Source organism: Apteryx rowi, unplaced genomic scaffold (genome assembly GCF_003343035.1).
Source record: "Apteryx rowi isolate R43461 unplaced genomic scaffold, aptRow1 scaffold_821, whole genome shotgun sequence".
Lineage (NCBI taxonomy): Eukaryota > Metazoa > Chordata > Aves > Apterygiformes > Apterygidae > Apteryx > Apteryx rowi.
In genome coordinates this window covers 68,033-81,776 of record NW_020451118.1, presented here as the reverse complement: position 1 = coordinate 81,776, position 13,744 = coordinate 68,033, and the positions used below count along the sequence as shown (strand labels likewise).

The 13,744-nt window shown below is 58.3% G+C and overlaps 2 protein-coding genes across 3 annotated transcripts in view; both read left to right on the top strand.

Moving 5' to 3' along the window:
* Positions 1 to 4,449, top strand: part of LOC112977336 (deleted in malignant brain tumors 1 protein-like) — a 199,336-nt gene extending 194,887 nt beyond the window's left edge. Inside the window, exons 15-19 of the mRNA XM_026089580.1 lie at positions 2,094 to 2,289; positions 2,784 to 2,795; positions 3,185 to 3,499; positions 3,737 to 3,880; positions 4,136 to 4,449. Coding sequence (XP_025945365.1) covers positions 2,094 to 2,289; positions 2,784 to 2,795; positions 3,185 to 3,499; positions 3,737 to 3,880; positions 4,136 to 4,329 — 861 coding nt within the window. The 3' untranslated portion in view covers positions 4,330 to 4,449. The remainder of the gene's footprint in view (positions 1 to 2,093; positions 2,290 to 2,783; positions 2,796 to 3,184; positions 3,500 to 3,736; positions 3,881 to 4,135) is intronic.
* A 6,885-nt stretch (positions 4,450 to 11,334) lies between these two features.
* The window catches only part of ATF5 (activating transcription factor 5), a 4,764-nt gene continuing 2,354 nt past the window's right edge, over positions 11,335 to 13,744 (top strand). The window contains exon 1 of one of the 2 annotated variants that reach the window (XM_026089593.1): positions 11,335 to 11,415. The gene's annotated coding sequence lies outside the window, so the exon portion shown is untranslated. Of the gene's footprint in view, positions 11,416 to 13,675; positions 13,709 to 13,744 lie in introns of those variants that run through there. The other variant, XM_026089592.1, reaches the window with a different exon arrangement.

The window sequence follows — 13,744 nt, the reverse complement described above, 5'->3', positions numbered from 1 at the left end:
AGGATGCAGAAGTGCTGTGCCGGGAGCTGGGCTGTGGGGTGGCTCTCTCAGCCCCCAAAGTAGCCCACTTTTGGCGAGGACTCCTCTGGCTGGAGAGTGTGAACTGCTCAGGGATGGAAGACACCCTCTCTGAGTGCCCGGCTGCTTCCTGGGGATCCCATGCCTGTGCCCACAGGGAAAATGCTGCTGTGGTCTGCTCAGGTACCCTGCTTCTTGTCACACCTCTGTTCCTGTGGGTATGCTTTACATGTGGGGTGGTGCATGATCCCTTTCAGGCAACCTGATGCTCTTCCTGCTTACTTGGTGCAGAGACCCAATGCATTGCAGGAAGCCTGATGCCGGGAGGAACAGGTGGCAGTATCCACAAACAGTGCTAGTCCTTGTCCCCTATGGCAAATTAGTGAGTCCAGTGGTGCTGGGAGTTTGGAGAGAGGAGGTGGACAGGCTCTGTTCCTGCTGTCTGTAACTCCTCCAAGTCCCCTGCAAAGCCCTGGTAGGTCTGTGCAAAGGGATGCTTTCAGGTGGCTCGCCAACTGTGGCCCTGTTCACCCCAACCTGCAAGGCAGTTCCTATGGACATGATATGCACAGAGCTGCGGGAGTGAGGCTGCAGGATGGTGTGCTGATGGCAGACTGCCCTGCTCCCCCCACCCCACGGCCCTGCCACAGCAGGCTTCTCAGGAGTGGTGTCACATAGCACTCCGGCTCCTATGGGGATGAGGGTCACTTTGGCAGGAGATGGGCTCTTAGTCCCCTAACTGCCCATGTGTTATTGATCATGGCCATGAACTGCAGATGCCCCAGAGAAATGTTGGAATTGGGTCCTGTGGTAGCTACACCCAGTCCTTGACCACCYTTGCAGGACGAGATGATTTTCCAAGGCCTCCTGACACTGGTGCAGGGGCACTGGAGTCTCTTCTTGTTTTGCATTTACATTTCAGAAGGTGCCTGTCTCTTTTGCCCCAGAACTCCAGCTGGTGAACAGCTCCAGTCCTTGCATGGGGAGAGTTGAGGTGCTGCACAACCAGACATGGGGCAGCATGTGTGCCGAGGGCTGGGATGTGCAGGATGCAGAAGTGCTGTGCCGGGAGCTGGGCTGCGGGTTGGCACTCTCAGCTCCCAGCAAGGCTGACTTTGGACAAGGACGGGGTCCCATCTGGCTGGTGAACATCAGTTGCTCAGGGACAGAAGGCACGCTCTCTGAGTGTCCGGGCACGCTGTGGGGAGTCCAGCAATGCCATCACAGAGAAGATGTCAGTGTTGAGTGCTCAGGTAACCCTCTCTGGTGTGAACTCCTTACCAGGCCGTGGGCAACAGTGTGACAGAGGACAGGATAGTAGTGATGGGGGGTCTGCCCTCCCCTCTGAGCCTCTGCTGACCTGTGCCAAGAGAAGCAGCACCAGGTTGGTGCTGCAAAGGGGCCCTGGCACAGCATTGGTGCAAAGCCCAGCTTGGAATCATCTTTGAACTTGCCAAGAGCACACACCATCCTGTTCTCAGGGTCATTAGTAAAAACATTAAACAGCTTTGGCCCCAGTATGAAGCCTTTTGGGGGATGCCACTAGTAACGGGCCACCAGCTGGATTTTGACCCTCTTTTCAGCCCAGCAATCCAGCCAATTTCCCACCCACCTAACCATCCACTTCTCCAGTCCATATATCCCCAGTCTGGCTCTAACAATAATATGGGAGACAGTGTCAAAAGCCTCACTAAAGCCAAGGTACACAACACCTACTGCTCTCCCCTTCCCCACACAGCTGTTCAACTCATCACCAAAGGCAATCACGAAGGGAAGGAATGATTTGCCCTTGGTAAATCCCTGCTGGCTGTTCCCAAAGACCCTAGCAGCTCCCAGTCAGGCAGCAGGCCCTATGCATGTGGGAAGGAGAAGCCCAGCCCTTCTCCTGCAGTGCCTGGTAGACCCTGGGCAAATGCAGATATCCCTCCCAGTGCTTCTGTCTCTAACCCATTTCAGACCCGACTGAGCTCCGGCTGGTGAATGGCTCTAGCCCCTGCATGGGGAGGGTCGAGGTGCTGCACGAGCGGCGGTGGGGCAGCGTGTGTGACCACAGCTGGGGCATGGAGGAGGCTGAGGTGGTGTGCAGGCAGCTGGGCTGTGGCCCAGCCATCTCAGCCCCTGGGCAGGCGCAGTTTGGGCAAGGCCACGACCCCATCTGGATAGACGGAGTGGACTGTGCTGGGACGGAAGATGTGCTCTCCAAGTGCCCAGCCAAGCCATGGGGGACCCATGGATGTACCCACAGTGAAGATGCCAGTGTGGTATGCTCAGGTAATACGCATTCAGCAAGCAGAGCCAGGGCRGATGCTGGTGGTCTTGCACAGTGAAATGCCCCTTCTGAGACAGGAGTTGCAGTGGCTAAGGTGCTGGATGCCCTTAGGTCCAAGTATGGCATGTCCTAGCAGGGCACCGGAAACCTCACTGCTCCCGGGACTGGAGGGACTGCAGGCTGGGAGCTTCCAGCTCTCTGTGTCCTGGCTGTGTGCAGGATCCAAGTTCCCCTGGAGCAGATCTTTCTGCAGGGCTGGGAGTGATTTTAATGATGGCTTCTGTTTCCCTGCAATGTCCTTCTCACTGCCACCACAACCTCCCTTTACCTTCAAGGCTGCCCTTTAGGACATCCAGGGACGTGGCTCCCACCTCACCCACCGACAGATTTAAGGCCCTGGGCACCCTCTCTGGCCCATGGAGAGAGACAGGCACTTCCAGAGATGAGCTCCCTTAGCATGAATGACATTTGAGGGGAATCCAAGACATTTTCACAGGACTGGCAGATGGCACTGGACTTACTGTAAGACCTGTGTCCTTTGGGAGCTGCAGCTGAATCTCTGCTGGACATAGCTGGAGCCAAAAAAGCGCTTTTAGATATGAGTGTTTTTCAATGGCAAGAGCTCTGTTTTGTCAAGGCCTTCCTGGAAGAGAGCTTAAAATCCAGGGAAAGAGTGGCCTGCCCTGCCTCCAGAGATGGGAGGGAACACAGAAACCTTTTCCTGGAGTGCCATATGAGGCTCCTAGACAGTTTCCAGTGCTCAGAGCAATGCTGCCTGCAGCATAAATGTCCTGGAGACTTTTTCTATGTGGCCCYCTCAGCCATCCTTTCTGAGCCCTTTTGATGCCTCAAAGCCCTACAGGAAACAGCCCCTTAGCTGCTTTCTTTCTGTTGCAGAGCCACCCACCATCCGGCTGGTGAACGGTTCAAGTCGCTGTGCAGGGCGAGTGGAGGTGCTGCATGCCCAGCGGTGGGGAACTGTGTGTGACGACGACTGGAAGCTGGTGTATGCTGATGTGGTGTGCCGGCAGCTGGGCTGTGGGGCAGCCGTCTCAGCCCTGGGGTCAGCGGCATTTGGACCAGGGGCTGACCCCATCTGGCTGGATGATGTCAAGTGCACCGGGAGGGAGTCTGCCCTCTCTGAGTGCAGGACCAAGGCGTGGGGAGAGCACAACTGTGACCACGGGGAAGACGCTGGCGTGGTGTGCACAGGTAGTGCTGTCCCCAGGTACCAGTCCAGCAGCACTGCAGGCTGTTTTGGCTCTCTGGGAGGCGGATGAAGCCAGGCCAAGGGCGTTGGGGTTAGGACTAATCTTTGGAGGATGAGAATGAAGGTGACCTTCATCTGCCAGGCAGGGAGATAGGAAAGGGCTGCAGGTGTGGGTGCTTGGCTGCAGCATTGGGACATGCAGGGAGGTGCTGAGCTCACTGCTTCACTTTCTCTGCCAGGTACAGCCATGCCCAGCTCCACTATCCCTATGCCAGTGCTTCTGCTGCTGGGGCTGGTGGTATCACTGACTCTGGTGCTGATGAGTGGAGCTGTCCTCTTCCTAAAATGGAGGAGAAAGAGGTACAAAGTCCTCCATCACTCAGGTAAGATGCCCCCCCCCAGCCCTGGGATTTGAGCACGGTGTGGTCAAGGGCATTGCCCCTTCCCGCAACAGGCAGCCATGCATTGCTCAGTCCCTCATTCTCTGTGCCATGGACAGCATTGGAGACAGATCACCAAACCTGTGTGCAACCCTGCAATTCTGTCCTAGGGGAGAAAGTCCTCATCCTGTAGGACCCAGTCTCCCCAATGAGTGGGAAACTCCCTGCCCCATGACACATTGTTCCTCTGCTTTGCAGGCAATGAGGTGGAGCTGAACTCCCAAGGGACACACTGGATCCGGGGAGGTGAACACCATGCAGCCAAGGCAGAGGCCACAGAGGAGCCTCCAAATGAAATCATCTGGGAAGCCAAGGGAATGACACTGCCCCAGGATAAGCCCCAGGAAGGACGGGGGGACAACTGCAGTTCCCTCCCTGATATCGCCTCGTGAGCAGCACCTTGGTGCAAGGTCCTGTCCCTCCATCCCTGCCTCTGGGGACATGATGTGCAAAGAAGGACTTCAAATCCCAGATGCCTTTAATATTTGATATATAGGTAAAAATAAACTGGCCCTTCCTGACATGCTCAGAGCAGCTCTTACTGCCTTTATAACTCAAACGGGGCAAAAACGCTGGGGGAAACTGCTAACTACTGACAGACAGACAGACAGACATAGGCTCTGCAGAACAAGCTAGCATAGGTTTTCCTGCCCACAGGACATCAGCTGTCTCCCTCCTGCCACCAAACACAACCGTTTCCAACCTTCTCCTTGGCTCTTTATCARATCTCAGAGTCCTTGCTGAGATTCTCATGTCCTGCATCTCCCTTCATCACCAGATCCAGGGGAGCTGGWCCCTGGGGAGGAATAAGCGATGGTTAGCCTGGTTACCTTGAGACCAGAAGTGGTGTCACCTCCTGCCTGGCAGCACCCTGCAGAGCCTCAGTGTCATGGGAGTCAGAAGGAGTTTCCCACCCACAGGTGCACAGAGCATTCGGCCTCTTTGGGCAAGTCAGAACACACCAGTGTGGTACGTTGTCCCTCAGCTTTGCAGACCATGGGCATCAGCAGATGAAAATAGTCCCTGGAAACCTCTCTCAGCCCTGGGCACCTGCTTTGCCACAAATGCTGAGGGCCAGTAAAAAGCAGCTGATTTGTGGAGACGGTCCATGTCTGCAGGCTGGGATGAGGGACTGCTTGGGATGGGCTGCTGCAGGAGAGGGGGCACAGTGAAACTGCTGTGCCTATGTGGAGCCAGACTTGGGAGAACCCATGATTTAAGGGGCAAGCCAGCTGCAAAACAACTACACATGGAGAAGCAATGACTGAAAACATCTGTCCTGGAGAGGCCCTGGTCCTGCTGTAGCCTGCGTGGGGCCAGTGACTTCTTCCAGCTCATCTGATTCAGTTTGCAATGCATTAATGACCAACATGAGGCACCAAGCCATTTAGCACTTACTGCATTTGCTTTAAGTTTATACCTGACTAAATGACGCTGCCCTCCCCTCTTTGACTGTCTTTTAGTCCCATAACAACGACTTCCACTGCATAAATTGTCAGAGAATGCAGATATAAGTACACATACGTACTTATAAGTACACCTATATACATTCCCCACCAATGCTTTCTTTACAAATTTCTGTATTTAATACACATACATACATATGGATGGGTGGCTGTATATGTGCATCTACCTGTATGCAAATACCTTTATATATCCTGCCAATCAAGCCTACCATGGCATGCAGAGTCAGGCAGAAACTATCACCTTGCCTTAAGTGAGCACTTTGAGACTTGGAGAGCAGGCAGCCAATGACTGTTGCCACCCAATGAACATGTAGGGCTTCCATTGGTGGGGAGGTGGCTCCTCCCACTCTCATTTGCATACATCTGCCTTCTGTCAGTGTCTTAGCCACCCCATGGTCTCCTGGGCGCTTCCCTAGTACCATGGGGTCTCTGACAGCCGTGGTAAGGCTTCCTCAGGCACAGAGCTCCTGATGGCAGAGGGCATCGAGCTGCAGGTGAAACATGTTGCTGTCTGCCAGTGTGTGGGGTTTGAGATCACCAACGATACACAGACTGTGATGCTCCAAAACCTCTGGTGAAATCCTCCGGCTGCCCCCTGTCCTGCTCTCCCACCTCACAGTGGGCTTCCCCCACGCTGACTCCCAAACCTGTCCTGCCATCATGTCCCCCCTGCCCGGTCCTGGTGGGAGGTTTCCCAGGGTTTCCTATCCTCCTAGCGCACATAGCAGTTTCCTGTCTCCTGCCTGCCCTGCTGAGACCAGCAAGGCAAGGAAGCGCAAAGCCAATAGTCCTTACACCACCCTTGCTTGTCAGTGAATCACTAGCAGCAGAGGCAGATAGATAGTTTTATGGGGTGCCAAAGATGGCACTCATTGAGTTGGAAGCCACCAGGATGTCCCATTCCTGGCGTCCCTCAACCCCACTCTCCCTATCCATCTCCCCAACAGGAGCTACTGCTTCAGTGGCCACAGCCACCACCCCTGCRGATCCCCTCTGGCACCACGGGCAAGCGCGTCTTTGTGAAGCAGGACTACAGCCTGCACAGCAGCATGGGGGTCTTGGTCTACAAGGCAGACAGCTTCTCCCTGGCCGTAATGTTCTCCAACCCCTTCGACTACATCTTCACCAGCATTGCATTCAGCCTGAAGCTGATGCCATGCAAGGGGGGGATGGTGTGGCTGGAAAGCTTCTATGAAGACATGATGAAGAGCACCCCACTATAGGAGTCAGCCACCTTCCAGAAGATGCAGCTCTCTGCCTGGCCGCAGCCACTGCAGGTGATGGTAGGACACATCCATGTCACCACCACCATATCCAAAGCATCCCGAGCCATCCTGAGGGTCCTCCTGGAGGAAAAGCCACTGGAGGGGTCCTGAGCACAGGAACAGCACCCACTCCCCACCCCACAGCCCTGCCAGAGGGACCCCAATGCAAGGGGGGTCACCCCACTGGTGAAACAGCCCCAATAACGGTACAGTGATGCTGACACCAGCACATATGCTGGGATGAGGTCTCTCCCAGGAGGGCTGGGGTGGGGACCCAGGAGGGGATGGAGTGAAGTCCCCTCCCTGTCCCACCATGGAGCCCATGCAGCCACAGGTGGTCTCAGGACCAGACTGGGGAAGGGGTCGGAGTCTGGCCCCAGTGCTGCCAGAGTGAGCAATGAGGGTCCCATGAGCCCCACAGCCCCTGCAACCTCCCAGCCCCTTCCCCTACAGCCCCAGAGCCCTCATTCCCATCAACCCCACAGTCTCTTCAGCCCCACATTCCTGCAACCCCCCCCCTCCCCTACAGCCCCAGAGTCCCCTGAAGACCCACAGCCCCCAGTCCCATTAATCCCAAAGCCCTCTACAGTCTGAAAGCCAAACAGCTCCATGGCCTYACAGCTCAATGCTGAACCACAGCCCCATAGCCCCCTTCAACCCCACAGCCCCCAAAAGTCTCTTCCCCTACAGTCCCATAACCTCAAAACCTCCTTCAATCCCACAGCCCCTTCCCCTACAGCCCCACAGCCCCCTTCCACTCCATGGCCCCCATTCCCATCAACCCCACAGCCCCTACCTCTCCTAAAAAGCCCTGAAGACTTCACAGCCCCCTGCAGACCCACAGTTTCCAGAGACCCCTGCCCCACAGGAGTCCCCAAGCCGCCTTGCCCACTCCACACCTCCTGTGGGATGCCAAAGGCGTCTCCCACATGGAGTGCAGCACTCAAGCAATGCAGGAGGAGCTGGCAGCTGCGTGCCTCGCACACAAGCAGCACTGGCCACAGCACATTTGCACACACAGCTTGGTGCTCGTGGGGCATGAAACCTACTTGCTGAGCCATCTGGGGTCATAAACGCCATGCTSATCCATAAGATCTTGCTGAGTGTTGTGACACCAATTCCCTACAGTTAAGCAGGGAAGAATGATGYCAAGGGCACATGGGTGATGGATTTTCTGCCAGGGGTGTCACAGGATACCCAGGAGGCTCCACTGGGGAAGATATTGATATTTTTAGGGGGGGGCAACAGGCCATGGGCTGCTTTACATGTGACATACAGGGTGTAGGGTCTCTAAAATGGATTCCCAATGGAAATCTTGGGAATAGTGTGGTGCACGTGGGCCAAGTGCAGCTTTTCTCTCCAAGGCTGAGGGATGCAAGTTTAGAGCTATTGATGGGATCTGAAAGGTTGATTGACGAGAAAGGTGCTCAGGAGGAAGAATGGAAAGCAACAGAGGTGGGGAGGAGGGGAGCCGTGATGTCCACTCCCATCAGCATTATAGGAATATGAGAAACAAGTGGGTGGATTAGAGGGAATGGTCAGGAAGCTTCCTTTAGAGGTTTGGCAACATGGGAAAGGATCACGTGCCATTGGCGGGTTCCAATTGAACAAGTTCACAAATCAAGTGGCAATTTGCAAGGCTCAGGCAGCCTCGGTGACTGCAGGCTGGGGTGCTTGCAAGGATGGTGTTAAGGCAGCTTTGACCAGAGTTAGATGGTGTGACCATGCACCCTGGACCTGAGCTCCCTGCTAATGGTGGGAATGGTGTCATCAGGCTGTCCCAGCCCTGCTGGCCACTCTTAGTGATGTCCAGATGTTGCCGAATGAGTTAGGAAGAACTGCAAGATGTGCCTTGCCTGTTTGAGGACAGCAGGGATGCAGGAGTGGTGAACACATGGAATCAGGTCAAACATGCACTGGGGGATGTAGATAGCAMCATCTCCTGGCTGGTGACATCTAGAGGGATTCCTATGGAAACATTAAACTTATTAAGGATGGTGGGTAGGGAACAGGGGCCACAACCATTGAAGACACAGGGGGCTCTCAAAAGCCGGGTGAAGGTACCAAGCAAGGCAAATGCAGGTGGTTGCTGATGACAAACTTTATGCTAACCAGCAGGCAAGACAGGAAAAAGGGAACTCAAATGCCAAAGGGAATAAAAAGATACCCCACATTTCATCTCATTCTGTGCAGCCCAGGCATTGCCCACACATGTGCAAGCAGGTGATTGGAGATACAAGGCGTAAGGACAAGGCTCACAGGGCACAGCAGGTGACGCACTGTCTGGGGATGGCCCTAAAGGGTACCATATCCCAGATCACACAGGACTGGGGGAGGAAGACCCACCCCCACCATCGAGGTTGTAGTCCTTCCAGCACAGCACAAGAGGTGCTGGCAGCTGGCCCTAGCCCCTGCCCCAACTTGGAGGGTGTCCTTGTGCCCAGATTGAGAGATTGGCGGTGACAAGGAGCCCCTTCCCTGCTACAGCCTTGCTATAGCACAGGGTCCTTGTGTTTGGAGCACTGGGCACATAGAGGGCTGTCTGGGGACTGGGGCTGTGGGATTGCAGGGGGACAGGGGGCTGTCTGGGATGAGGGCTGGGGGACTGCAGGGGGACAGGGAGCTATGAGGGATGTGGTCTGTGGGGAGCAGGGGGCTGGGAGGGATGGTTGGCTATATGGGCCAGTGGATATGAGAGATGGGGGCTGCAGGGGAAGGGACTATAGGGTTGGTGGGGCCAGGAACTCTGGGTTGTAGGGATGGGCCCTTACTCAGAGACCAGGGCCCGAGTAAGGGCAGGCCCCTGCACCCCTCATTCCGGACAGCCTGGCCTCCCTTCGGTGGGGCTGGAGAGGAGGGCAGGCGCCATCCCCAGCCTCAGGGCTCCTTGGGTTACTTCTCCTCCAGGAGGATGGTGAGGACGGCTTTGGTCGCGTTGGACATGGTGGCGGTGACACAGATGTTATCCATGGTCACCTGCAACGGGGCCTGGGAACGCGAGAGCTTCATCTTCTGGAAGGTAGCCACCTCCAGTGATGGGGAGCTCTCCATCATATCCCTGAAGAGGTCCTCCATGCTCTGAATCTGCCTGTCCCTCGGCGACAGCTTCAGGCCAAACTCAATGTGGTAGAGATTGTAGTCAAAGGGGTTGGAGAACATGATGGCCAAGCAGAACGTGTCTGCCTCGTAGACCAGGACCCCCACACTGCCACGCAGACTGTACGACTGCTTCACAAAGACGCACTTCCCTACAGTGCCGGGAGGGATCTGCAGTGGTGGGGGGTGGTGGCTGTGGCCACTGAAGCAGTAGCTCCTGTTGGGGAGACAGATAGGGAGAGTGGGGTTGGGGGATGCCAGAAATGGGACATCCTGGTGGCCTCCAACCCAGTGGGCAAAGGCACAGGGGTAGGGGGGAAGTATGGTCAGGGATGGGGGGATGCAAGGACAGGACACATCTCCCCCATGAGGACTGCTGGATTTTCCTCCCCACATGCAGGCACAGGGCTGCATCACTGCAGGCACCAAGGGGGGTGGGGGGAGGAGAGGAGAGGGTCATCCAAAAGAGATGTTGGGGAAAGGAGATGCACTGAATCTTCTGCAAATTTTCCGACACAATTTCTCCATTTTCTCCCGCCCCCTTGAACTCTTCTGGGCATGATACAGACTGCTGGGGTCAACATCTCTTCTGGGGCAAGACGCCCCCAGCCCCATGCAGGCAGCAGCCGGAGGCCTAGCACGCCCAGCAGCACATGGGACAGCCACCTCCATGCACTGGCCACAGCCCCAGCTCCCCCCTGTGGCRCCCAACATTTCCCAGAGTGGGGATTAACTTGGTTTGGAGGCACAGGGATTTGGGGCATGGGGGTCTATTTATTTGTGGTGGGGACATTTCCCAAGCACAGACTGCTGCCATGAAAAGGAGATGGACTGTCACAGGGAAGGGATGAGGAAGACCATGGGGGGGATGGCAGGAGACAGCCCCAGGAGCAGGATGGACATAACTCTGCCAGCTTGGCTTTTCCTGGCTTTGCAGAGTGGAGAGAGGCAGTGGAGGAAAGGGGATGGCTGGGGGGCTTGGAGGGACAGCAGGAGGCAAGAGTGTCCGGGGAGGGCTCTGGGGACGTTACCTGGGGTTTCGGAGGGTGACACTTTCCAGCTTGTTGGTGATCTCGATGACCACGCACCGCCCCACGGGCACGTCCCACGCCAGGTGCTCAGAGCCTGCTGCCATCGGGGGCTACTGCGGAGGGGTTGGTGACGGAGAGGCTGCTCGAGAAGGAATGAGGCCAGGAGGGAGAGAGACTGAAAATGAAAGGAGGCAGGTGGTGTGGGAGCTGGCCCTGGGCCACAGCAGCAGGTCAGGGAAGGGGGAGGTGCAAGGAAGCTTTTTAAGCCTTGCACATCACTTGGGGTGGGAGCAAGTGCCCCCTGCCACATCCTGGAGGTAATACAGGCTCCAGGGCCACTGAAGGGATAAGGCGCCCCACTTCCTGCATCCTGAAGGCTCGGTGATGCCTACGCACATCATTAAGCTGATTAAGGACAGTGCATAGGGAACAGGGACCACTGCCTTTGAAGACGCAGGGGGGTCCCAAAAAGCCAGGTGATGGTACCAAGCAAGGCACATGCAGATGATTGCTCACGACAAACTTCACGCTGAGGACTGCAGGGAGGAGGTGCCTGTCTCCACACCATCACAGCTCCTATTGGCTGCGCCATGCAGCTCCTGCCTCCCATTGGACATCAGGTCTATCTATCTCCGGATTCCATCTAGCCCCCCCCCCACGTCCTTGGGGCACCTGTTGCTCCACCCCTTCTGCCCTATCCCTCCTCCAGATCCACCCCCTCATTATCATGCCCCACCCACTCCCTTTGGCTCCACCCCCACCCTCAGTTTGGACCTCACCCCAGAAGCAAACCCTGTAGCCACTATAAGCCCCACCCTCATGACTAGTCTCCGCCTTCCCATTAAGCCCCACCCCTTCCTCCCCATGCCCCACCCTTCACACCCATCTGGGCAAGGGGCTGTGGGGCTCAGGGGATGCCCATGTATGGGGCCGAGGGGGCACCATTGGGCCTGGGGACCCCCATGGGTAGGGGTGCTGAGGACTAGGGGACAGACGGAGCCCCATGCATGGGGCAGTGGGTGCCATGGAGCGGGGGCAATCCCATGTTTGGAGCAGGTGGTACTTGGGGAGGTCATGGGGCAAGAGGCACCGTGGGACAGGGGGGCCCTCTTGTACAGGGCTGGGGGTGCTGGGGTTGCCATGCGGAAGGGGGGATCCACATGTGTGTGCCAGGGAAGCTGGGGACCGGGGGTTACAGGGAACCATGTATGGGCCAGGGGGTGCTAGGGAGGTTATAGGACATGGGGGACCCCTATGCAGGGGGGTGCTGGGGAGGTCCGTGGGGCAGAGGGGACCACCATGTATGAGGCAGGTGGTGCCATAGGGCCTGGGGACCCCGGTGTGTGGGGCAGGGGTTACTGGGGGACCATGGGGCAAGGGAACCCTGATTTGTGGGGCAGGGAATACTGGGGAGCAAGGGGGCCTGGTATGTGTGCACCCCTATGGGTGCGTGTGCGGGTGGAGGCATCTGCAGGTTCACACATGTGGATGTGGTAATGCACACGGGCACACGTGTGCCGGTGTGTGCAGGTGCACGCGTGTGCGAATGCATGTAGACGATAGACCCACCACTGCCGAGCAGGGCCCCCCAGTAGGAGCAGGACCAGGCCAGTGAGGGGGCCCAAGGGCCCAGGCCTCCAGCCCTCATCCCCCCACCCCCTACCCCCAGCACCAGCGGGGGGACCAGGCATCCTGCAGCTGAGTGCCCCCCAGGGAGATCGCCAGGGAAACGGGTGGCTGTTGCTGTGGTGATGCCACACAAGGAGGCTGATGGGTAGCAGCAAGGGCCTCCCTGGTCCCCCCAGAGAGGGGACACAGCTTGGGGGGGAGGGGGTTGCACCTCRTCACCTCCCCCACTGCACCCCTTATCCCAGCCCTGGGGGGGGCCCAGGCATCCGGGCCTCCAGCGATCACCCCCTCTCACCCACCCCTGGTGGGGCCTGGAGTGCACAGCCCTGTGCCTGGGGGTGCAGGGGTCCCRGTGCCCAAGGAGTCCCACAGTTGGGGGGCGGGGGGTCCTGGTGCCCGGGGTGCATAGCCTGGTGCCCAGTGGTGCAGGGGTCCCAGTAGCTGGGGGGTTCCTGTAGCTGGGGGGTCCCAGTGCCCGGGATGCACAGCCCGGTGCCCAGGGATGCAGGAGTCCCTGTGCCCAGGGGGTCCCGGTAGTTGGGGGGGGTCCTGGTGCCCAGGGTGCATAGGCTGGTGCCCAGGGGTGCAGAGGTCCCAGTAGCTGGGGGGTCCCCATAGTTGGGGGGTCCCGGTGCCCGGGGTGCATAGTCCAGTACCCAGGGGGTGCAGGGGTCCCAGTAGCTGGGGGGTCCCGGTGCCCAGGGTGCACAGCTCGGTGCCCAGGGATGCAGGAGTCCCTGTGCCCAGGGGGTCCCGGTAGTCGGGGGGGTCCTGGTGCCCAAGGTGCATAGTCTGGTAGCCGGAGGGATGCAGGGGTCCCGGTAGCTGGGGGGTCCCCGTAGTTGGGGGGTCCCGGTGCCCGGGGTGCACAGCCCAGTACCCGGGGGGTGCAGGGATCCCGGTGCCCGGGAGGGGGGACCTGATGCCCAGGGCAGTGCAAGGAGCCGGTGCCTGGGGGTCGCAACCCGATGCCCGGTACTCGGAGGTGCCCCGGTCACCAGGATGCAAGGCCGGTACCGGGGGGGGGGGGGGGGGGGGTGCAGGGCTCTCAGCCCCCCGGGGGGGCCCCGGTGCACGGCTCGCTGCCTCAGAGGTGCCCGGGGGTGCCGGTGCACCTGCAGCTGATGCAACCAGGCTGCAATCGGGCCGGGGGCGGGGCGGGGCGGCCGCCGCTATAAGACACCGGCCCCGGCCCCCCCTCCGGCATCGCCACCGGCCCCGGCCCTGCCATGGCCCTCTAGACCCCCCCTGCCGCCCCCCTGCGCCCCGCGCCGCCGCCATGGAGTGAGTCCGCGCCCCGGGACCCCCCCGAGCACCCCG